Source organism: Antedon bifida, chromosome 3 (assembly GCF_963402885.1).
Source record: "Antedon bifida chromosome 3, ecAntBifi1.1, whole genome shotgun sequence".
Classification (NCBI taxonomy): domain Eukaryota; kingdom Metazoa; phylum Echinodermata; class Crinoidea; order Comatulida; family Antedonidae; genus Antedon; species Antedon bifida.
Window position 1 is genome coordinate 11,044,389 of NC_136228.1, and position 25,655 is coordinate 11,070,043.

Consider the following 25,655-nt stretch of genomic DNA (forward strand, 5'->3'; position numbering starts at 1 on the left):
TTGGAAAAAGGTTCTCTAATCTAATCTCTAATCGTTAGTTAGTTTTTTACTCCCAATCTTGTTTCTACTATTAAATGTACTCAACACTTTCATTCATTTATTGCTCTTTTCTTTTTTCTGAAACTTTTCTGATTCACGAATAATAATTATTGTTTGTCTGTTCTATTTCGTTCATCTTATCGGTGAGTTTGAAAGTGAATTGAGGTGATGGATGTTGCAGCATGCTGTATGGTTCCAATTTCTAGAACTTTAATTTGTGTCTTCATTGGTAGATTTAATTATCGTTTTGCTAAACCACAGCACTTTACAAATAAATGTTTTAACTTTATTATTATAAAAGATATGTCTTTAGCCGAACATGACATCATACCCGTTCCATAATGAAGGGTATTATTGCGGTTAATAGACCTACAAACCTTGCATTGAAATTGCCTTAAGAGGGTTTCTTTACAAAAGTCAGGTGAGACAACATCTCGGGACGGGTGGCTGAAACTTGTAGGCAACAAGGCAGCTATATTTTACATTTTTTAAGTTATTAATAAACTAACTGTAACCGTTAAAATATGTTCACAGGATAGTCGGTCTCAATTTATGTCAATAACAAATTTTTCTCTTCTTATACCAGCAACGCAACATTGCTTTTTACATTGGAGATTACACTTTTTGCGCATGCGCAAAATAGTACGTTCTCGACGTTGCGTTGCTTTGGGTTGGATATAGTGGGAACCAAGCTTAACAAATGATTCACCCAAAGACTATATTTACCAGACTTTATTACCGTCACTTATCTGTATAGACTGACGACGAAACGTCGAATTAAAATTAGGTTTTCTTCAAGTTTAATTAAGATAACCAGAAATTAAGAAACAGGCAAACACATTTTATTTTAATCAGAGTCTATTTCTTCAGGATACGTAAACCCAATGTTTCTTAAATAGAAACTCAGTGATAATGAAACTTGACATTTATAAGCCAAAAGTTGCGAACTTTTCTCAAATATAGTCAAATTCATATCTGGATGTAAGATAAAAACAGTTTTTCTCAAAGGAGAGAGAATCCTTATAAAATCGTTTGAAGTCTGAATGAGCCATTGGGGACGAGAACGCCGGCTGAAACATTTTGCAAAGCGATCCTGAATGTTTTAACAAGTTGTAGTATGGGCAGCAGCTACGATTGAAATTCGTTTAGGGACCACTAATATAATTTGAGTAAAAAGAAAACTAAATACTTAGTTAATATTTCTCTTTTTGTTATGCGCATGTCCACTGCAGGTCGACGTCGTCGTCTGCATCTGTGCGTTTGAGTCTTTGCCATCTTTCTACCGAACACCCAGTGGTAATATCATTCCGAATCTATAATTATATAAATAGATCGTGACCTTGGTGAAGATGGGCTCACGGGCATTCTCATAGCATTCATTTTATCTATTTAAATAACATTCCATACATTTAGCTCAGAAAATTAAACTCCTATTCGGACTGGCTGAATGGAATACTCAATGGAAATTATCCTATGTGTACTATAATTAACAGACGTTGCTAAAATTGAGTTACGTTACAGTTCACAAAGTTCACTATATTTACAGATATAATTTAACACGATACCTCTTGGGTACGCCAGAAAATCAAAACAAATCAAAACCAGTTGCCAAGAAATTGTGCCAAGATTCCGGGTCCTCATTCATAAAAATCTTGACTGCTTAACCAACGGTGAGGCGCCAAACACAGAGAACATGGTTTAGAGTCATGTTGTGTTTTACCCAGAGAACTGCAGCTCCTGTTGATACATATGTGTACATAACAGGTTAAAACACTCGCACTCAGACAAAACATATATTGCACATGTATATTAGCACATGTGGTTTAAATTGCATAAAGTCTGGTCCGTACTGAGTATTTCCATTCTAAAGACACAACTAGCTTTTGTGATTCAAGGTCCTTGAAAAAAAGTGAAAGTCTATATTGTATTATACGAACTTCACGAACCTCATCTTTAAAGGGTAGCTCCGGTTTTAATTTTTTTTTTGCAACAGTCGTAATGCTAATGTAGGTCTACTTAAATTTGAGGCATTTTTCTTGAAGAAAAATATGCAGTAAATCGAAAGAATGAACAATAGAAATTTTAAATCTGGAGCTACCCCTTAAAATCAATAACTGAAATTGGTTTATCTAGTTCCTTACTAGATCCATGTATTGTATAATTTAACTTTCTAACTAACCGTTTCACATATGTTGATACTTCAGGAAAGTCATTTTTTACAACACACAGAATACTGCAATATTGAGAAAATGTTGAGACATGGCCAGCTAAACACATCAAGTCATCAACTCCTCTATGTCTTGTATATGTCTCTATTCATATTAGTAAATTTTCTTCCTTAACCCCTGTTGTTTTACCGTCAATAACAATATTACCCATGTGCAATTGTTTTTCTTCAGGGGAATAGATCATGATTTACAACGATTTCAAAAATTAATATTTTGCAAAGTTTAAACGGGTGTGGCTTCACTTGTACTTTTACAGATGTTATCAAATAGAACTCAACTACAACCTAATATATTATGTGTCTGTAATATATATGTTACATGATATGTAAGGCTCAACCCGACAACACAGCACTATCAATTTTGTTGAGTTAAAATGATGATGTAAAAATAGTGATCTGTGCGTCCCTCAGCGGGTTAGAAATACCATGTTAACCCTCAATTCAATCGAATAGAAGTATCAATTGATGAAACGTAAAGGCCATGCAGGTCGGAATTCGTGTTTTTTAGGTTGACATTAATTTGAACTTATGTGTAATTAACCTATACGACACATAACACCGGTAAAGTCATCATAGTTTTATTAGTACACAATTGGGTATCTGTCGAAACTGGTATTCACATGTTATTTAAAAGTTAAATGTTAAAGAATGTTATTCAAGAATTCAATCGGCGATAACAAAAAAGATCAATCTTTGTCGTTGCATTCATAAAAGTGATCCAATTAAGTACCACTTTTTCTTTCGATTTTCAAGATATCTATAAGCTAAAATAATATACTAATATAATAATTTTGATATTGATTAGGCATTGAAAAGAATTTATGTATTTTAACCTACTTTCGACTATTAGTGCGACAAGCAGCTCCTGTGGTTTGCAAGTGATTGTCATTGTTTCCTATTGGTGTTCTTTATTCGACCCACAGGAAAGCTAGCCTGGTAACAAGGCAATTGTCTTCAATCCGAGTGTCAGAAAATAAAATATTAAGTGCCCATATGTTTGAAGCAACACTTAAAATAAAATAAATGGTTGTATTATTGTATTTTTGGAGAACAAACACATATAGTGTTCCTAGCGTTCATTGTTTCAAGAATTTTCTAAATCTTGGGCGCAACCAACACAAGCGCTGCGTACGCGCAATGAATGTAATTTGACCAATCACAAGCAACAATTGAGGATGATCCGTCGCTTGTGATTGGTCAAAATAATTACTAGCGTTGTGTCGTCCATCATTGCGTCGCATCCAATTTGAAAATGTTCTCAATGAAAATGGAAACATGAATAAAGGATAGAGGGAGTAGCATCTGAGGAAGAATGCAATGTACATTTGTTCATTTATACAATTATATACTGTAGACTCATAATCATAAGGCCAACTGAATGGGTCATGATGTCGTAGAGTGTCTACGAACCAGTGATTTAAATAACTGCCTTAAGTAAAACGTACAGAATGTTTTTAAAAGAGTCTGAGATGGTTCATATTCTAGTCACCGCTGTAGCATATTTGTCGAGTTGTTTCATCAATTTATTGTTGATGGATCAAATTCACATCGGTATGCTTCTCTAAGCGACCACTAATAAAAAGAAAAGCAAACAAAGATGTGTTTACTTTTTATTTTGCCCGAGGACGGATGTGATTTCTTCTTTTCTCTATTAAGTCCAATATGACCTTAGACATTTTCAAATTACAGTATCATATCCAGCAGCATTTAATATTGGCACTAGCATAACGTCATCATCAAGGGAATTTATTTCACAGTACAGTAGTCTGCTTCTAGTTTTTAAATCGCTTATTGTAGGTCTAAGTTTTATTTGTCTGTTGTCCACCCGATCGGATCAGATATTGTTTCAATGTTTGTAGTAATAAACAAACTATAAACAGCTTTACTGGTTAAACAAGTTAACTGGTTTAACAGGTTAACTGGTCATAACTTATGGAAATGTATGTAATGCCCCTTTTATGTCTCCGTACTGTCGTCATATTTTCTTGTTTTTGTTTCTAAATTATGTACCTCTGGAATGCTCTCTAACATAAGTACTATAGTACCTTAGGGGTAAAGCTGTGTAATTTCTGTGGCGTCCACATGCGTTTCGTATGCATGAGATTAAACCGGTTCAATCAACAAAGTGACTCTTAAAACTTGACATTATAATACTTTTATAATATGCATGAAACATGGCTTGGAACTTGCCCAGGATACAACAAGAAACACCATAAAACAAATGTTAAAATCACATGATCAACAATTATCATACAATGGGTAAAATACTGACAGTATTAATATAATAAGTTCCTTTTTTGACGAAACATTAAACTTGTTAAATTGAATGCAGACATGGATCAATCCGAACTTTGTATTCAAAACAAATGTTATTCCAAATTGTTGCTTCAACCAATTTTTCTTGTATGTTACAGATGGCATAGAGTGGCATTTAGCGTTAGAGGACAATTGGTTACAGCAATTCTAGACTGTGAAGAAAAAGAAACACTGACATTAGCACGAGAAGAGCCATCGATGCTAGATACAGAGGGAATTACAGTATTCGGAAGAAAATTAGGCCTTAAAGAAGTATTTAGTGTAAGTATAACAAAATAGGAGAGATTAAGAACAAGAAGAGATAGTTATATTTCTAGGCTACTAAATGAATATAATATACCCGGCAAATTAGTGACAGTCACAATCATTTCTAAGGCTTGTCCGAAAACGTTTTGTTCTTCAAAAAGTGTCAACCATGCGTAACAGAACTGGAGTATTGAGCAAGGGTAAAACATATCAACAAACCCAGAAAAAAAATCTATACCAACAATGTTATTCTCTTATTATTAAATACAATGTTTCTGTAATGGAATTCTTTGGGAACGCATACAAAAATATTTAAAACGGAAAACAAAAATGTTCATCACCATCATTTCCGCGGTCGTTCAATATGTGTAATACATCAAATAAAACCTTTCATATGATATGTCAAACATTTAAAAAGCAAACATGTTTTGCTATCAAAAATGTTCTCAAATAAATTACACATTCATCTGAACATAGAACATTCACTACTATGATTTTTTTTAAATGAAAGAAATGTAACATAAAACCATAGAAAATTGTTTCTTTGAAGATGCACCTGTCGGGTCGTGTACTTAACCTCAGGCATAATATCCATAAGTTTATCATATTTCCCTTGGTATACACTGGCTACATTGCATTATTATCCTCATAAAATATAACTGTAATACGAGAGAAGACGCTGATTCTACCCGTGGCACGCAAGCCCAGTAAATTTCTTTACATAATTTTTAACCGCAATCTTGTAAAATATACCTCTTTTTTTTAAAGAACCGACTGCGAAACATCATGTAGGCCTATTACATTCCTGCAAAAGTAAATAACAAACGGTGGTCTAACAATTTTCCATTTTGGCAGAACGAAATTATGTATAATAGGCTTATTTATTCTATTCTAGTAATAATAACACTCATGTAATATTCTTCTGAGGAATGATTAGTGTTATGCGATCGATCGAAAACTCTGCAATTTTCTTTCTTTATAGTTTTTATTTAACTTTTTGCTTAAAGATGTATTGTCCCTTGAAACACAAAAAAATGAAGGTCAAAATATTCTAAATTTAAATTGGCCATATCAAAGTAATATTAAAGTTATTCACTTTAAGTCGAAAATTCGAGCCAAAAGCAACATGTTTACGTAATTAACAGGTAAATTAGTTTGATTACATTTCGTCTGGAAAATCGTCGCGAGCGAAAGTAAACAAAGATTTCAAACCACGAGTACGCATTATGCATGATGCTAATTGGGATTGTTTACAACTCGTCACGGTTGAGAAGGTATTTTCACACAGATCGTGAGGAAGTTTTATGATTATGCATACAGAGTAGCCAAACAAGCGCGTTTCATTATGGGGTATGTTTTGATCGAAAACTTTGACTGGAAGTCAGAGTTATTTTTTAAACAAGAAAACGTCTGTATTTCAGTTAAATGATTTTTTTTTCGAAAACTTTTTGGTGATAGTTAATAACTATTATGATACTTCAAAATGACCCACCTTTTTTCGAAATCTGTTATTTTTTTGGAATTATTCAAAGGGACAATACATCTTTAATTCATTTGTATCTCCATTGAAAAATAATCTTATATTAAATATATTGGGGTAGGGGACGAAATAGAAATATTTTAGGAAGATATCAAATAATAACTGCTGAAGATTATGTTGATTTATAACATGATTCTGTAAATTCTGGAATATTTACACACATTTTGGAAAAAAATCATTAACTAGTTCGATATGAATTCTAAGGCATTTCTTTTCTTTGAGTTTTTTGGCACGCCATACGGAAACGTCACTCATCAACAGGAACCCTGTGAATTTACTGGAAATACTTAGAAATAACCTGTAGTCCAGTCAACTTGTGCAACCTTTCACAAATACTGTGTAATTGTTATAATTATGCATTATATTAAATATTTGACTGCGTGATTACAGCATAAAACGTGCTTTTTAGAAAAGCTAGAACAAGTGGAAATTAATTACTAACATGGGTTATTCAAAGCGTCTCATTTACCTACCACAGTAAACTAAGAAAAGACTGGAATAATCTGACATGTAATTAATAGTTATAATAGTAAAAAGTAATCTGTGTTACATACATTGATTAACACCCAGCCGAGAAAGGTCAGGGAGCTATTTTTACATCGACGGGAATTGGAGGAATAATTGATTGCTAGATCACGATTCAACAAATTGTGATATTTAACTATAGTTGACTGATGTAAGCCGAATATACTTTCCCACCGGCCCATCCCGTTCTGAGCAGTAGGTCGTCCTGTTGCTGCTTGCTGAGAACATCACGCGCGCCTGAACCTTTTACACTGACTACTCTGTGAAATACGCTTGCCTGTTTTTGGCAAAAGTTAGGCTGCTCGAAAAAGTGTCACGTAACGAGAGTTCGACGTAGGTACTAACTTAGGCACGCGTTCAAACACATTAAAACTATCGATACCTGTCGTTGCCTTTACCGCAAATTTGAACATTCAGGTACAGTATGTATAAAATGACACAGCGGCAAACATTCCTAGGTCTTCAAGGTTCGTCCATACTTGAATCATATTTATAGCAACAACTCAAATAAGTAACGTTTGTCGGCGAAACTACTAGATTCTTTAAAATTCAATGATTGAGAAATATCGTTTAGGCCTTCCAGTACTATGTACTTATAAGGACATTTTAATGATAATGGAATCTTGAGAAACATGCGATTTCCCTTGGACATCATGATAATTGAACAGAAGTGGAGTAATATATAAAACATTCCAGGAAAATAGTCTTACATATTTCTGGTGTTTTAAAGTAAAGGAATAGGCTGCCATATCGTAAATTCTATTTCGTAAGCTTAGTGTAGGTTTAAGTAATTTCTTTATAGTGACAAAGTAACTTGTGTCGAACCCTGATACCAGGTCTTCCCTGAAAAACATTTATTACTCAGCTTTATTTCGTCATTGTTGTTATTGTTTTAACGTATGACAGTTGACACTGATGATGACGACATCCAAAAGGGACCAAGTATACTCATTATCCGGTTATATGTGAATCATTAATTACTCGGGTTATTTATGGACACAATGCACATTATTTAAGTCCTTTTATCTTGAGCCTGTGAGAAATAAAAATCGATTTTGAAATTATTTTTTCTCTCTGACCTAACTACAGAGAATGCTGAACTTAATGTTCTATTTTTTTTCATTGATTTTTAAAATTGGCATAATAGCACATACTGCACACGCCTTCTTCTTCATGAATATTAATTGATGTTGTTATATCTTGCTTTCTTTAACAGGGTACAATGCAACAAATGCTATTAATCCCAAATCCAGACGCCGCTTTTAAATTATGTACCCGATATTCACCAGAATGTACTGAACCACTCCCAAAATTCACTGATATGCCAGCAGTTCCAACAGCTGACACACCAGACAAGGTAATACATTGATTTATTATACATTTACTTAATTTGATCTTTTAACCAGAGCTGTTATTTATACGTATTATATGGCACAAGTGTTACGTGGATGATGACGCTATAGTCTAGGTACAGACGACGATTTGACTTAATATTGGTAAAAAGATAAACATTTTGTCTCACATGGCGTTTCATACGTATACTACCTGAGCTAGAATCTAGTTTACAGACAAAGATCGAATCGCCGACTGGAAAACTAATAAGTAATACCAAAAAAGATAATAAACTTGACTTGGGGGTCTCTAGATGACGCCATGCTTTGCCTTGACGAATTGTTCCTCCACTACAGCTTACACTACATTTTAATTTTCATGTATACACAATACGATTATTGGGAGTTTTGGGACATTAGAAATTAATCCATGACTCAAAAGAGTATAATCTAGAAGCTTTGCATTTGGTATAAAATGTTCAAAATTGCGCCCCGTATTTAACAGCGAATAGAAATAATCGTTGAAATAATATAATTATGAGTCGAGTTAATCGATCGATATTCAAGTAATATCCTTTTAAACGTATAACCACACTTTCACACCGATGTTTCTTTCTTTTATTGGTAATCGATATCGATTTATAATACGTTTCAATATAATCACATTTTATTATTTTTTTCTTTTTAGTCTAAAATTGATGAAGCTACAGGACGCGAGTTTGCTCCATTCGGCGTAGATGCGGACACTGACAGTGGATCTGGAAATGGTCCCCCTTCGCCAGACCCTCCTACAGGAGCTGGTGGTGGTGTTGGTGGTGGAACTGGTGGTGCAACTGGTGGGTTTGGTAGAGAAGTAAGTAATTCAGAATTGATATATAACTACTCTAAGCGTTGTTTTCTGTTCTGATGATGAGAATAGTTTCTCGAAACATGTCACATTTGAAGGCAGTTTGCCTATTCATGAAATGCCTCACTATAGTTATTTTAATTCAGAATTAACAAGATTCTCTGTTTATCTTAATTTGTATACTATTTTAGAGTTCCGTGTTATCACATCGATAGGATAATTGTATTATTCACTTTTTCTTTTCAAGGGAGAGAAAGGAGAGAAGGGAGATGCCGGTGACTACAGAATTGTAAGTTTATATAAAAAAAATAAGAGTCGTACAAACCAGTGAAGAGTGAAATTACAACCATGTAATTTCACTCTTCTCTAGTTTATACGAATCATTTTTGATAGGAGTATATTGAATGATATGTTTATGGATAATATCTGGCGGCTTTCTGTTCAAACATTCCAATTATTCGGTTGGTGCTCTATGCATACATTTTTTAGTTTTTAAGAGCCTCCAAAACAAAATCATGGGTCTATGGAAGTACACCAATAAAATATAAAGTGCGAGGATAGAAAAAGAAATAACAGTTTTAGTGGATTATTATGATTCCCATTACCGTTCACACGGTTGGAAGAATATACATACTGATAACGAATCCGTGTGAATACCCCTTATTAATTTATTCTCTACACATTATCGTTCACAATGTGAAGAACAGACTGACAACAAATCCGTGTGAACACACTTTATTAATTTTTTGGCACAAACAAACTTGTGGTCAGACTCAGAGGCAAGATTTATGTTTTTAAGTGTTTAAATCGATATACACGTACCCTGGGAAACCACATCTACCTTGGATATTTATTTTGAAATACAATGGAAGTGATTTACTTTTGTAAAGGTCAACTAGAATTAGGTCATTCCGAGTTCATTTCATACCACGCAGAAAAATATTTTAAAAGAAAATAAAATCGTAAAAACAAGAAAGTGAGTGATATTAACAAAAGTGTCATAGACATTTGGAAAGAAAAAAAAACATTCATATGTCGCTTTATATATATCATGACACGTTATATTACATTATGATCACGTGTTATATTACATATACTGACAAGAACCATGCTTGAACCATCTACCACTATAGCTCTGCCTTTAACATAAATGTAATTCCTCCTTTTTTTTTGCAGGAATACTTACCTGGAGTAGTTGGAAGACCTGGACCACCAGTAAGTTAAAGACAGTCCATTTGTTGGTTATTATATCAAAATGATGATGCGATGACTTAAAATTAAAAATGGAAAATTATATAATAGCCTAGATATTTATTTTTTATAAACATTATAAATGATAACGTTTAGTTATCGACGTAATGGTGAAAAATCAACAAGAAGACATTTATACTAATATTATTAATTTAATATTTTTCGTATAGGGTCCACCTGGACCAGAAGGAACCAGTGGATCTTATGGAAGACCAGGGCCAAAGGGAGAGAGGGTGAGTAGTAACAAGACGTCTATGCATAAAATAATAAATAACTTGTGTAGCTTGTTTAGTCAGCTATACAGGTGTAGGTTCTTATTTATTGTATGCCTATATTACTTCCTTTTCTTTTGTTTTATCGTAATGTAATGCCAAAAGAACTATAATTTACAAGAAGGCGACAAAAACATTATATATCATCAAAATTCTATACACAAATAAAGTATAGACTGTTTTGTGTGCGAAGTGTATTTGGACACCGGACACTGAGAATGATGGGAAATTATTTTAAGTACTAAGTTAAAAATCCACTGAAATGTCCATATGAATATGATTTGCATATTAATTTACGTCTAAGTACTAGACAAACAGTGGAACCAAGGAAGAAGGCCCTTAAAAAAAGTGGTAAGATATGGTAAATTAAAGATGATTTAATTAAGATTAAGAAAAATTGATATTTTCAGGGTAAACCTGGCAGAGACGGTCTTAAGGGTCAGAAGGGCTTAGATGGACCACCAGGAGCAAGCGCATATGTGCCTGTGAGTATTTATACAACAAACGAAGATGAATATAATGTAGAAACACTGCTTTTGAACGTAAAAAGTTAGCTGTACAAAATCATCCAATTGGATGGAAGAGATGAGAAAACAATTCAAAGCAATACTATACAATGAACAAAAAAGCAATTCTTAATTTTCCATTATTATAATTGATGTTTATATTATTAAGTTAGGGGTTTTCTTCCCACAATACAGATTTGTAATGTATCACAATTGTTTATTTTCTCAATTTTCGTAGTGTGTGATGAATTTAGAGTTTAACTTTCTCGAAATGGGACTCTGGCCAATCTCAGGTTAACTCTCTGTTTTCATCGGTACCCAATTATACACAGGGATGCATAACGCGTAAATAAATCATATTGCCTTAGGAACTAGCGGTAATAGAGTATTCAAAAGTACGGAACACCCCCAGATTCGCTAACAGATTATCAGGGGATTCTTGTATATTAGTAAATAATACAATTGGTTTACCGTAATTTTCTTTATCATTATTATTATGTATAATGATTACTGTTTGTGTTCTTTTTAGGAAGCATTTGTCATGATGATGTCTGATTATGCTACTCAACAAGGAAAAGGACCAATTTCCCCTCAAAATTTACAATCTATAAGAATTGCAATGGAAGAACAACGAGTAAGATTTCAAAGTTTTATTTGATGAAATTTATCCTGTTAACAAAAAGTATTCTTCTTATCCAAGAGCTAGTTTGCATTGGATAAAATACATCTAAATATCAATATTACTAAAATTCTACCTTTGTTTTTATGTACCGTAATGCTTCGATTTAACCTTTTCTGCAGTTCTTCCATTCTTCGTTCAATTAATGTTTTTTGTTTGTTTTTTTTAAAGAAAAAGATATTCTCAATTCCTGTTCATACAAAAAAGTAATCTCGCTTAAATAATTCTTACTTTTTTTTTCTTAGATGGCAATGAGAGGTCCTCGTGGGCAAGCCGGTCTATCGGGAAGAACTGGACCAGTTGTAAGTATTTAATAAAGAGTATTTGAACGCGTTTTGTTACTTGATATTTTTTAGTTGTTGTTTTTTATCTATCTGCTTTAAATTATTTTCCATTTCAAATAAAAGACATCTACAGTCCAGTCCAGGCCTGTTCAATTCTCCCGTAATTTCGTCCTTCTTTAGTCCACCCAGGCATTCTTTCACAGGGTATTTTTTTCCTCCACAAGAGCTTTTCGTCCATCAAAAGACGTCCTTTTCTCATAATATAGACGTTCTTTACCCACAAAGCTGCTTTCTTTCGTTTCTTCCCATATAGACATTTTTCCAACATAGACTGGGCCTACCTACTACTTTCCCCCATAGATGTCCTTTGCTACTAGATTCTTTCTCAACATACAATTACACATTTTCACCAATCGGTGGACCCCACCACCACACACACGCACTGTTTGCACAATGCCTACAATTTAAAATCATACTACGGAATGACAGAGACAAAAGAATAATTTATTTGCATAGCAGCCAAGTTTAAATAAGTTAAGGTAACAGGAAAATGCATGCATCACTGAAATTAAACTGTTCATTATTTTCTTGTTGATAGGGTTTACCTGGTTCAAAAGGAGAGAGAGGAGATGAGGGAGATTTGGGAGAATCTGGTCCACCTGGTTTAATAGGCCCAGTTGGCCCTCCAGGAAAGTCAGGAAAACGGGTAAGTGATTTGCCAAATCAAAGCTTTTTTTTTTTCCAATTATCGCAAAACAATTTATACGGGGCGCCGTTCGGGACATTGTTAATGATGCCCCGAACTGCGCACGGAATGTCGTCTCGACATTTAGAATACATAGCGTCATTTTGAAAGATGTAGGCCCTTAGGCTGTTATTGTTTAATTTATAGAAATGTATTCGTTAAACTTCATACTATTATGCAATCTTTTTTTTATGAATGAATGAATGAATTCAAAATTGACATTTTTATTGTCCGAACTGCGCCCCGTAAGCGTCATCTGGATTTGCAATGGGAAATTCCCCACAAACTAGTCCAGGCCTACTGATTTTAAATTTATGAACATTTCATTGCTTAACTTTTATTTGTAGGGTCGATCTGGAAAAGATGGAGGAAGAGGTCAAGCTGGTCCACTTGGTTTGAAGGTATGTTTAGGTGGCCAAGTATGTATATCATAAAGGAAGAAAGAGCAAGATATAGCCTTATGACTTATGTCTAGGCCAGTTCTCTGCCTGGGTTGGGCTCCCGCTTCGCCTTCCTAATCTCCCAGCAGTGTGTAGGCCTAAGCTTAGTATGCATAATGGAAAATACATTTTAATGTTCGCTATCTTTAAATGTCTTGCCCTGTTTTGTAGAAATGTATATCAGACTTAAATTAAATGTAACAAAATTATTTAGGGAGGGCCTAACTAAAGATAAGAGTGAGGACTAATAATATAATTAATAATTAGAGATTTACTGCATTTTGGAATATGTAAAATATTATTAATATTCTTTTTTATTTAGGGTCAAAGAGGTTATGATGGACTTCCAGGACTCCCAGGAATCAAGGGACAACGTGTATGTATTTATTGGATAATTTGTTTAAATCAATTTTACAAAATATTACAGTTTGTTTTTCAAATGATATTGTTAGCTTTTTAATTCCTACTGTAATAACATTGTTTTGATGTATAACCAGTTTTACATTAAGCATAATCAATGTTCTTTTTTTTTTCATTTTTAGGGAAGATCTGGTATTCAGGGACCAAAGGGTCCTGATGGTGGTAAAGGAGGAAGGGTAAGTTGTCTTATTATGTTGGGGATTATGTAATGCCTAAATTCATGGCATTCAAATCTACATGGTGACTATTTGGCATTGGTGGTGCACCATGCATTTGGGCATTCCATACCTGGAGGCCAAAATGAACAGCAACCAATAAACATTGTGACCAATTTGGGTACCTAATGACAAGCATAATTAAGGCTAAACAGGATACATTTATTTGAGTTTTTTTTCTGTTTATTTCCTTTATTTTTTACCTTAACATTAACAATTTTTGTTATTATTATTTGCTATTGCCATTGTTGAATAAAATGTTATCGAACTTTCCTTATTTTGCAGGGCCAAGATGGTGTACCTGGCGAGCCTGGATCAATGGGAGAGTCCGGTCCACGTGGAATGCCTGGACCCCGTGGATCAGGTGGATCAAGCGGCTTACCTGTAAGTTGGCCTAAACGAAATTTGAACATTGTTAAGACATTATATAAAAATTAATGTATAAAATTGTAGAATATAACAAGCTCATAAATGACAGGGCTAGAAATGTCCTTTTTAATCCACCAGAATACCTTTCTTAGTTAAATCTAACTAGTGAGATGAGCAACCAATGTAAGTAATTTGACCAATCACTGCGCAATGAATCATCAAAACTGACGCTTGATTTGATTGGTTACCTCACTTGCCTTTCACATACACTTGCATTCTGTTAAAGTGGGAACCAGGGTTATAAAAAATGTAACAACTTCACTATAAATAAACTGTTTTTGTTTGTTTTGTAGGGTCCAGAGGGAGAAGTTGGACCTATGGGACCAAAAGGTTTGATGGGTGTCCCAGGACCACCAGGACCACTTGGATTGCACGGAAAACAAGGTCCACCCGTAAGTTATGTATATTCTATGTAGCTGTTTTAATTTACACAAACAATGGTAGTGATAATGTTACCAATTTGTGAATAGGGTATTTATATTCGTAATTGCTCAGTAATGGTCCATTTCAGCTTGTGTAGTTCATAGTAGGTATTGCTTCCATGGGCCCTAGAGCACTTTTATTAGGTAGCCATCAAATCTGCCATGATTTAAGTATAATATAATAATAATAATATTTATTCAGCATGCCATCAAGTAGAATCTTGCCAGGAGCAAGCAATAGGCCTGAATAGTTAACTGCTCTTGCTCAAACGTTAACATGTATGTTTAATGAAATTGATTTACCATGTTGATTTTTTTTCTATGACAGGGATCACTGGGTCCACAAGGACCTATTGGACCACCAGGAAACCCAGGATCTCAGGGTAAAGTTGGACATTCTGGATTGCCAGGTGGTGATGGTTCACCTGTAAGTACTGTACAGTAATTAGATTAACAGCTTATGATCATTAAACTTTGAATAAAGGCTTTAATAAGAGTAAGACACCTTATAAAAAAATAACTAAAATTATTATCTATAGATAAACATAACTACATGTTTTAGTAGTACTGTACCAGATATCTATGCCCGGGTAACCGATCAAAGTTTGAAAAATCTGGGGTCTAATAAATATCTAGGAGATAAAATTGACAAATGTTTTGATTTTACATTTGTAAGTTGTGTGTGTTGGTTAATTTTTGAGGGACTTCTCTTATTTAAAAAAATCACCTAACAATTTTTTTTTACATTACAGGGACACCCAGGTGTTGATGGCCAGAAGGGTCCAAAAGGAAACACGGTAAGTTGTGATAAGTATAAGAGTTAAGTTTGTTTGGTTAATTCAGTTAAGTTTGTTTGATTGATTCAGTTAAGTTTGTTTGATTGATTCAGTTAAATTTGTTTGATTGATTCAGTTAAGTTTGTTTGATTGATTCAGTTAAGTTTGTTTGATTGATTCAGTTAAGTTTGTTTGATTGACTCAGTTAAGTTTGTTTGATTCAGTTAAGTTTGTTTGATTGATTCAGTTAAATTTGTTTGATTGATTCAGTTAAGTTTGATTGATTCAGTTAAGTTTGTTTGATTGACTCAGTTAAGTTTGTTTAATTGATTCAGTTAAGTTTAATGGTTTGGTGGAAACTTATCAGACAATTTTGAAAATATCAAATTGGATGAAATTTATAATATGTTTTTTATAAATAGGGTGAATTGGGACCTCAAGGTCAAATTGGATATCCCGGTCCACGTGGTTTAAAGGGTCAAGGAGGATCCAGAGGAGAACGTGGGGCAAAGGGAGATATGGTAAGCTACAAACTATTTTTTTTAATATTTTATACGCAGAAAACATATTATTAATCACACACTACTTTTTTTTTTTTTAAATAATTGAATTAAAAAGTATTAACTTATTAATACATAAAATTGAGGGAGAGTCAGAACACATTAGGTTTGATCCTCCAATATAACTTATAAAACATACAACAGGTTGAGTAAAATGTTATTATATTGTATTGGTGTTAATTAATGTAATTTATTATTCCTAACAGGGACCAGAAGGTCTTCCAGGAACTAAAGGAGAGATGGGACAAAAAGGAGAACTTGTAAGAAATTGAAATATATTATAGTCTACTATAATGCTACTTGAACCTAGATAGACCTATGTTCACACAGAACCTGACATCCTGCCTGGTAGTCAGATAAAAAATTGTGGAAAATGGGGTGTAGTGTTGAAGATAACCATTCACACTAATTTATTCTGAATTCTATACGAAACATAAGTGTAGATCGGAAAACGTAAGACAGCTTAGAGTTTTCTCTGGTTACTGGACTGAATCAGAGCTCAGTGTGAACGTGATCTTAAGAACATATAAAATGGAAATGTCTAAAATCTAATATGAAACCCATTAGTTTAAAGGTGAAAATTCAAATATGATTGGGACGTGTGACGTCTGCATATAAAACAGAAGACTCTTATCATTTGATAGTTTATCATATTTGAATATTGAATGTAATTTGTGTATTGTGTTTTTTAGGGTCAACCAGGTGCTCCTGGTATACAAGGTATTGAAGGATCCGAAGGGCCAAAGGTCAGTAAACAACTTTATTCCAATACCTAATTTTAACAGCATATCGTTAGATTCATGAAAATGTCACTTTTCATCAAAGACTATATAAATGGTTGTCCTATAAATAATTTTGTTTTCTGTATCTTTAGTAGTAATATAAACAGGCCTTAACAGTTATGATTTTTTAATGTTGCAGGGTGTACAAGGAATCCAAGGAGATCAAGGCCCACCAGGAATTGGAGGAGAAAAGGTAAATATATTTATTTTAAGCAGTTGTATAACATTAACAGAATATGATGCGTTCATTAAAAAAAAAATCATATCGGTAAAGTAGAAATATATGTACAGTGTTTAAATCATAATGATGAATGGTCTCAGAAAACCAAGAAGGTGTGTGTATGGCTGAGACCCCAGATTACAAAAAAAAATAAATAAATTTTGTTTCATACAAAAACACAATGTGGGGGTGTTGATTAATTAACAAATCCTTGGTAAAAACATCACATTTAGATTAATAAATTCTTGTGCATCTACAAATAGTTTTTCAAATGTCCAATGTTGCCTTTTATCTGGCAGTATTAGTGATTACAATGTTTCATATTATAGGGAGCAAGAGGCCAAACTGGATTACCAGGTTACCCAGGGCCAAATGGAGATAAGGGAGATATTGGTGCAAGAGGCAGAGGTGGAAGACCAGGCATTAAGGGATCAAGGGTAAGTAACCAGACCAGGTTAGGTCTAGCAATCCTAAATGTAATAAATTAACCCCTATTCAAGGGATACCCCTATTAATTGTTGAGTCCTGAAGGTGTGTCCTTAATATGATTTATACAGCATTGTTAAAATAGCTGATTAGGGGAATGTGCTACACCTACTTTGTTATGCTTGGGTTTCATCGCTAGTAGGAACCAAGCTTAAGGGTTTTTATTAGAATAGATCTATGCTTTGCGTAGCACATAATATTTGCCTCCTCCACTGTACAGTATTGTGTGGATAATAACACCAAACTGAAGCTATAAGCCTGGTCATATAATAAAAATGTTATGATATATCTGTTAATTACACAACAATAATGTGTATTGTTTTTGATTAAAGGGTAATCCAGGAACAATGGGTGATATGGGAGAGCGTGGTCCAAGAGGCTTGAGAGGCAATCGTGGACCTAGAGGACAGACCGGACCAGTTGGGCCTAAGGTAAGGCATCCGTAAACATTTATTAAACATTTTTATTATTATTACTATTATTGTATGTTTTCTCTAAAACAAAAAGAAGCCGGAAAGTATGTTTTTTTTTAACGTTTCAATGACATGCAACAACAACAGGAAATTTTTATTGACAAGTGATTTTTATATTAAAAACGTGCACCCTCTTGGGGTAAACGACGCAAGGTTTCTTCTCTATCTCAACCAGACAAAAAAGTGCTTTCTTTGTGGGTGGGATATTACAAATTACAAAAAAAATACAATACTTTCTTACTTTTACTGTTTGTTTGTAGATATTACTGTATAAAATAATCTTATATTCATTTATAAATGGTCTTTTTTTGTTAACAGGGAGCAGAAGGTGTTGAGGGACCTCCAGGAGTAAGAGGAGAACGAGTAAGTATTATTTCATTGTTTTAAAACATAAATACATTTTAGCAAATTGTCTGAAGTAATAAACCTTATAACTGGATTACCACTTAGAATTAGGTTACTAAAGTTAATGTCTCAATCTAAGCCCCTTTTTTTAAAGACAAACTTCAGATATTTACTTATAATTTGTATTCAAATTTGTTTTGTCTCCTACCTGCGTTTTCACTTTTTTTTTAAAATATGAACCTTTCCTTATTGATTCTACAGTATAATTGTGTAAATGTGATACTTAGTTTTAGTTATATCTAAAATAATGTGAAACTGAGTTGTATATTGCATGGTTATTTTATTTCTTCTTGTTTTGTTATGTAATAATAGTTATATGTGAAGTATAGTTTAGTATTTTTCCTTTGTTGTATACTTTTACTATGTGCGTAGTTAATGCCAACTCAGACAGCATCGTACAACGAAGCCCAACAAAATGTCTTGACTCGTCGGTTCTGTCTGAGTTCCCAACAAGAATCAGGACAGAAGCGTCAGACGTAGTTTTTAGTTCGTCGGGAGAACTTTGAACATGTTTAATGTACTCCCGACAAGACGGTTCACCGTACAGTTCACTTAACTTAAAAATAAATGTACCCTAATATATATTTGTGTTTTTCTAAGTTCTATATGTTTTTTTACTTTTCAACACACATCGTAAACATTTTTTTTTTTACTTTATGTAGGGTTTAGTTGGAACGAGTGGTCTTCGTGGATTCCCAGGCGCAAAGGGACCCCCAGTAAGTTACTTTATAAATATTTATGGAATATAAACCTCAGGTTCAGTGTACAAATCTGGCTCATGTGCAATTTAAAGAACCTAGTACATCTTTCGAGACGAGTAGGGAGTTACCCCAGTGTACTGGTATACACACAGCCACTGTCACACACATACACTTATCACAACTCATCATACGCTGTTTAGGGTCACCCTCTATAAATGAGGTAAAATAATAAAAAAATCAAATGTCTCTACCTTTTCTCAAATCAACACCATGTAAGTCTTTAATGACAATTTAAATTTGTAAAATAATGTACTCAAATTAAGAATGAACTATTTCCACAACCCAAATCATAATCTTAAACATTTATTCAATATCAAATATTATATTTCTATGTACATTTTTTTAGGGAATTTCAGGCAAAGATGGTGTACCAGGATTACCAGGACAACGAGGTGAACCAGTGAGTTATAGTTACAAATATATATACTTTAATATTCTTTAATAAAGATCGTTTAATAATTATGTATTTATAGTCTATTTGTTCAAAACATTGTATTATTTATACCAGAGACACAACCTTGCTAAAGCGTAGCTTTGTGAGGTACCTCTCTGGTAAATATTTTAAGAAATACATTTGATGATTTTACAAGCCTCTGTTTACTGAAAATCATTACTATTTGTTTGTTTGTTTGTTCATTTACTTACTTTTTTTAAAACCCAATCCATCAACCCATACTGTACATCAAATGACCAAGCATTTGTCATTCATCTATCTATCCATTCATTCTTATTAATATTCATTCATTTAATTATTCATATTTATCGAATGTTATTTCCATTTTCAGGGTATTGAAGGTGAATCTGGCCCACAAGGACAACCTGGTGTTGTTGGACCACAGGTAACTCATTTATGTTTGTTTTTTGGTTAAATATAATCTTTTGGATGGCATCAACATTCAACTCATTTGCATAACATCATGGTTTAGTGAACAAATGGGTTAACATACTTTTTCGTTTTGATTCGAGGCGGAGGTACATATTGGGTAGAATTAGAGGTAAAATTCAACACTGTATCGCGAAGGCAACATATGCCGCTCGCATTAAAAACAAGTCATGGAACTTTATATATTAACATTATAACTACAACTAATGTATTACTGATTATTTGAAATTTGTCAGGGTCCTGTAGGTGAACGTGGAGCTGGTGGTGAGCGTGGGTTCCCAGGGCCACCCGGACCACAAGGAGAAACTGGTATCCCAGGAGAAAATGGTAAAGACGGGCCTAGGGTAAGTGCAATGCTCGTACATAAAATAACCAACATCTTTTTAACAAGGCGAATTCAAAAGTTTGCAATACAAATGTGAAAAGCTTTGACTTGCGGAAATGTGTCTACTTTTTATCAAAGCAGATAGGATGTATAGAAACATTTGGAAATTAATTTCACTTTGCTTCTGTCAAACAATCATTTAATTTATTACTATTATCCATATAGTAATTGTATTACTTCTAATTTATCAATTTTATTTGACATTTTATAATAGTTTGTAGATTGAAGTTTGAAGATACTATGTATGAGATATTCTAAATGGATTGGATTAACGTCATCTTGTCTTTCTTTACAGGGCAATGCTGGTCCACCTGGACCCGTAGGCGACCAAGGTCCACCTGGAATTAGAGGATACACAGGAGAACGTGGTCTACCTGGATTACAGGTAAATTATATTACTGTAGTTTCTAGATTTCCTATTTCTCTCTTTCTCTCAAATTATGGAATGTTGCTTATACTTAAAAAAAGTTCTTTATTTCTTCTTCAAGGAATTTATTTTAAAACGACACATTGTAATCTTTCTGTATTTAAAAATAGTTGTAAAAATAAAGGTGTATAGTATATCTAATCAATTGAACTTGTTTATTAGAACAGTCACTTACTTATGTTACTACCTGGATGATACTATACATAATCGTACTTACCACTTACTTTTCTTTTTAATATAGGGAGGCGGTGGAGAAAAGGGTGATAGCGGACCACCAGGACCCTCAGGGCCTTCTGTAAGTCTTTATTGGGATAAAATTACACAGTTTGGTAGCAGTGATGTAGCCACAAGCAATAAAGTGGTGCGGTTTTCTTAAGAAAGGGAACATTCTCTGTTCAAGCCACTGGGTTGTCAAAGGCCTCTGTGAAAAAATGGTCAGGTTGAAACCCTACCAATAGTTACTGGTGCCTATGTCCCTGAGTAGCAGTCGGGAGTGGCAGAAAAAAAAAATAGATTTCATTTCTTGTACTCATTCAAGAATATTGTTGTATATTGAAGCCTGTAGAATAAATGCCATTAATATTCATATATCTTAAAATACTGGTATTTAATGTGTTTTTCATTTTTTTTTTTCAAAAGGGCTCTCCAGGTGTTGGAGGACCTCAGGGACCACCTGGAACAGTAGGACCACAGGTGAGTTTAGTCTTAAATTGTGCGCCAATGTTTGAACCCGCCAACCATCATAATTCAATTCAATTCAAAGAACATTTATTCACGTCCAGAAGACAAATAGTAACAAAAACAAAATGGCAAGTTATAATAAAAGAAAATGGACGAAGGAAAATCCCAAAAAGATTTGAAATCTTGTGACGGGATTGCCTTTACAAATTTAAATCAAGAAAGACTTGTGAGATGTCTATGTTGTTCAATATTTTTAATTCAACTGATGTATTGATTCATATACAGTAATATTATTTTAGCCGAATTAAAATTGTTATTTTGCTCAATAATTATGATTTATATTTCATCGTATATTATATCATACACTTTTTATTTTTATAGGGTCAACAAGGTGAAATGGGCACACAGGGACCAATGGGATCCAAGGGAGAACCAGTAAGTTTTTCTATAACAAATTATAGGAGGCTATGCATTTAATGTGGTGTAGTACGATAAAATACAATTTTATTATTTTTATTTTTAAATAAAATACCAAAAAATGAAGAAGGATGAACATCTCATTCAAAATTACAATACATTTAATGTTGAGTAGGACTGTGTAGATGTATACCTAATGTACATGTAGTGTTTTAAGTGTATACCTAGTGTACATGTGGTGTTTAAAGTGTATACCAATGTACATGTAGTGTTTAAAGTGTATAACTAGTGTAAATGTAGTGTTTTTAAGTGTATACCTAGTGTACATGTAGTGTTTTGTATAGCTAGTGTACATGTAGTGTTTAAAGTGCATACCTAGTGTACCTGTAGTGTTTAAAGTGTATACCTAGTGTACATTTAGTGCTTAATGTGATGTATCCATATACATTATTCTTTTTTCTAGATGTTGTCTCCTTTTGTATGCACACACATTTTCATAATGCAACTATTTTTCTCCTTTATAGGGAATTGATGGAATTCAAGGATTAGTAGGACGAGATGGTCTCCCAGGAAGCAGGGTTTGTATTTTCTCCAGTTTTGTCATTCCATTATTGTAACAACATACATATACATATGACTATTAATTTATTTGAATGATGACTACTGAATGGTGTGCTACAGCCAACCTCTATTCACATGACATACTATTAAGGGGACACTTCATTAATTTCTGAAGGTGTCCCCTTATGGGGTTCCAACTGTATAAACAAAAATCCATTCTTGCAACCACAGTATAGCACTATAGCAAGCATAACATTGTGAAACATTTCTTTGTATTAATCATGTAAATAATCTAAATAGGGACCACCAGGACCAATCGGACAGATGGGAGTTCCAGGTGAAGATGGTGAGAAGGGTGAACCTGGTACAAGAGGTCAGAAAGGTCAGAAGGGTCAACAGGGATCATCTGTAAGTAACAAAATGTCCACTTTCATCATTCATAGCTCAAATAGATGCACCTTATTTCAAACATTGATTGGATTTATTGCTTCCGTCTTAATTCAATGTGGCTGTAAAGTTATGTATTTAACTTAATTGGTCCCCTTCCATACAATTATTGTTTTATTGATGATGTATATACTGTTTGTTAATTACATATTGCATTACATTTTCAACTTTTTAGTTACTGACCATCTGCATATTCTCTATCATTCCTAGTATGTATGTAGTCAACAAGTATCAGTTGATATAAATTAAAATTTGTTTTTATCGTTTCACAGGGCTTGGAAGGACCACCTGGTGCCCCTGGACCTAATGGAGAACCAGGCCAAGCAGTAAGTTTATTTATTAAATAAATTCATCTGGTTGCAAAAATATTAAGTGTTAATGTTTTACTTTTTGTTGAACCAAAATAATATTTATTACCTTAAGTAATGTTTTATGGTCAACCTGTCGACTTCTGCTGAAGTTTAAGGCAAACTCAAAGAGCATCATACGACGAGGCCAGACTAAACGTCTTGACTCGTCGGTGCTGTATGAGTTGAATCCCGACGAGACGAGTCGTCTTGCGATAGCGTCGGCCGTAGTTTTTGGGTCGTCGCATGACGGGACGACTCGCTGGGCCTCGTTGTATGACGATGTTGAGTTGCCACTATGGCACAGAATATGTGGAGCATAACGTTTCAGATATAACACGAAAAGGCATGTCAATAACACTAGTTTCATTTTATAATAACCGAGTACCGAGTGTGTTTTACAACAGATTTCCTAATGTGTTGGCAGGCTTCCAAATTTATACCACATATTTCAATCTGTTCTCTGTGACTTTATTATGACATTGTTTGTGTAATGGTATATTGTACAAATGTCTTTTATAGTTTTTTAACCAGTATTTTGTTGTTGTTTTAGGGTGACTCTGGAGAACCAGGTGTTCCAGGAGATCGAGGTTTGAGAGGGCCAAAGGTTAGTTGATGCCGTACTAAAATTTAAAATATACAATTTTTGTACTTGAAAATGTAAAACTTGTTTTTATTTCCCTTCTTGGAGTTTCTATACAAAGATTTATATTCGTCTTAGATTTATTTTGTGCCTTTTCATTTTTCAAAAAAATTACATTCCAGGAAATTGTGTGCACTGGACAAAATTTGAAATGTTTTTTTTTATTTTTCAGGGAGCTGAAGGCCCAGCCGGTCAGCGAGGTTCACCAGGAAGTGTTGGTCTCCAGGTAAGCATTTTGGGTTCAATTAAAAAAGGTCATAGGTTTTAGGTAGAGTATTATTTTCTCAATATTTCTCAAGAGGAAAGGTGAAATCGAAGATCGTAACATAGTTCGTAGTACACCTAACAAGATCATTTTCACTATTCAAAACATTTTCATTAAATAAACAGTGCAACGTATAAGACAAGTCGATAAATGTTAATATGTTTATTATATTCTATAGGGTGCTCCTGGTAGACCAGGTGAGAAGGGAGAGCAAGGAGATAGAGGTGAACGAGTAAGTATAATCATACATTGATTGTGCGCTAATGTAGCTTAAAATTGGAATTTTGCTCAGCAGACTATCATCATAAACCTTGCTTGGTTCTCTGTAAAGCTTGGTTCCCACTAGCGACGCAACGCAAGGACGTAACGCAACATAAGTGATTTGACGAATCACAAGCGATGGATTATTTGAACAGTGGCTTATCGTTGGTCAACTCTCTTGCGTTGCGCGTACATCTTTGTGTTGCGTCTCTAGTGGAAACCACGCTTTAACAACGTATTATCTCCAAGATGCAATATTTAAATATTCATTATTATTACTCAACCTTTTCCTTGATGTGTTCCATCTCGTCATCTTCCTTCCTCTTACAAATCATTTCTATTTTTCCCATGTTTCTGTACTAAAACATTCATTGCATCCATTTTTATTATATTAACATATTGTTATGTTTGTTGTTGTTACAATTAAAAGAACAATAACAATTTCTATACAATATTAACATATTGTTATACATTCTCATTGTGTGTGGTTTTTTTTTAGGGTTTAACCGGAAGTATCGGTCCAAGAGGAAAATCTGGTGCTAGAGGAAACGAGGTAAGACACATAATAACATTTTTGCACATTAGACATTTTTAGGTCATGTGTTTGAGGAGGTTGTAAAATCATAACAAGTTTATTGGGAAGTTTCTAAATTGTATAATCTTGTCTAAAAATACTACAAAACATCTAGAGTTGCCCTTCCTGGTTTTTTTTAAAGACAATTTTGTATAATTTCTAGATCATATATTTGTCTATTTCATGAGATCCCTACCTGTATAGACTCTACATATGCCATTAGTCCCAATATGGACACCCCTCGAAAGGAAAATGGAATAGTCCAGGCGACGTAGCGGGCCGTACAAACGTCTCTCACGCATGACATCGTCCTCATATTCCTTTTGATTTCCATGGAAAGCGGACGTGTGACCCTGAAAGCCTTGAAGGAAACTAATTAAAAGAACAATAACAATTTCTAGATCATATATTTACTTTTAACATTATATATAAAATGTGTTGATAACAAGTATTCAGTTTATGGAATGACATATTTTCTTCTTCATTTCTATAGGGTCCACCTGGTGTATCCGGCTCAAGAGGTCCTGATGGTCTTAGAGGACCAAAGGTATGTTTACCAATTTTTTA

The 25,655-nt window shown here is 33.8% G+C and overlaps 1 protein-coding gene across 2 annotated transcripts in view; it reads left to right on the forward strand.

The window, feature by feature from the left end:
- The window catches only part of LOC144838563 (uncharacterized), a 60,730-nt gene that overhangs the window by 25,033 nt on the left and 10,042 nt on the right, over nucleotides 1–25,655 (forward strand). For both annotated transcript variants that reach the window (XM_078693973.1, XM_078693974.1), the window contains exons 4-43: nucleotides 4,681–4,843; nucleotides 8,110–8,250; nucleotides 8,913–9,077; nucleotides 9,319–9,360; nucleotides 10,248–10,286; nucleotides 10,493–10,555; nucleotides 11,005–11,079; nucleotides 11,630–11,734; nucleotides 12,025–12,081; nucleotides 12,662–12,769; nucleotides 13,156–13,209; nucleotides 13,571–13,624; nucleotides 13,791–13,844; nucleotides 14,169–14,267; nucleotides 14,606–14,704; nucleotides 15,063–15,161; nucleotides 15,487–15,531; nucleotides 15,933–16,031; nucleotides 16,277–16,330; nucleotides 16,763–16,816; nucleotides 16,992–17,045; nucleotides 17,402–17,509; nucleotides 17,891–17,989; nucleotides 18,350–18,394; nucleotides 19,099–19,152; nucleotides 19,544–19,597; nucleotides 19,983–20,036; nucleotides 20,317–20,424; nucleotides 20,761–20,850; nucleotides 21,134–21,187; nucleotides 21,532–21,585; nucleotides 21,955–22,008; nucleotides 22,515–22,568; nucleotides 22,852–22,959; nucleotides 23,271–23,324; nucleotides 23,899–23,952; nucleotides 24,161–24,214; nucleotides 24,432–24,485; nucleotides 25,014–25,067; nucleotides 25,582–25,635. In XM_078693973.1, coding sequence (XP_078550099.1) covers nucleotides 4,681–4,843; nucleotides 8,110–8,250; nucleotides 8,913–9,077; nucleotides 9,319–9,360; nucleotides 10,248–10,286; nucleotides 10,493–10,555; nucleotides 11,005–11,079; nucleotides 11,630–11,734; nucleotides 12,025–12,081; nucleotides 12,662–12,769; nucleotides 13,156–13,209; nucleotides 13,571–13,624; nucleotides 13,791–13,844; nucleotides 14,169–14,267; nucleotides 14,606–14,704; nucleotides 15,063–15,161; nucleotides 15,487–15,531; nucleotides 15,933–16,031; nucleotides 16,277–16,330; nucleotides 16,763–16,816; nucleotides 16,992–17,045; nucleotides 17,402–17,509; nucleotides 17,891–17,989; nucleotides 18,350–18,394; nucleotides 19,099–19,152; nucleotides 19,544–19,597; nucleotides 19,983–20,036; nucleotides 20,317–20,424; nucleotides 20,761–20,850; nucleotides 21,134–21,187; nucleotides 21,532–21,585; nucleotides 21,955–22,008; nucleotides 22,515–22,568; nucleotides 22,852–22,959; nucleotides 23,271–23,324; nucleotides 23,899–23,952; nucleotides 24,161–24,214; nucleotides 24,432–24,485; nucleotides 25,014–25,067; nucleotides 25,582–25,635 — 2,983 coding nt within the window. The remainder of the gene's footprint in view (nucleotides 1–4,680; nucleotides 4,844–8,109; nucleotides 8,251–8,912; nucleotides 9,078–9,318; nucleotides 9,361–10,247; nucleotides 10,287–10,492; nucleotides 10,556–11,004; nucleotides 11,080–11,629; nucleotides 11,735–12,024; nucleotides 12,082–12,661; nucleotides 12,770–13,155; nucleotides 13,210–13,570; nucleotides 13,625–13,790; nucleotides 13,845–14,168; nucleotides 14,268–14,605; nucleotides 14,705–15,062; nucleotides 15,162–15,486; nucleotides 15,532–15,932; nucleotides 16,032–16,276; nucleotides 16,331–16,762; nucleotides 16,817–16,991; nucleotides 17,046–17,401; nucleotides 17,510–17,890; nucleotides 17,990–18,349; nucleotides 18,395–19,098; nucleotides 19,153–19,543; nucleotides 19,598–19,982; nucleotides 20,037–20,316; nucleotides 20,425–20,760; nucleotides 20,851–21,133; nucleotides 21,188–21,531; nucleotides 21,586–21,954; nucleotides 22,009–22,514; nucleotides 22,569–22,851; nucleotides 22,960–23,270; nucleotides 23,325–23,898; nucleotides 23,953–24,160; nucleotides 24,215–24,431; nucleotides 24,486–25,013; nucleotides 25,068–25,581; nucleotides 25,636–25,655) is intronic.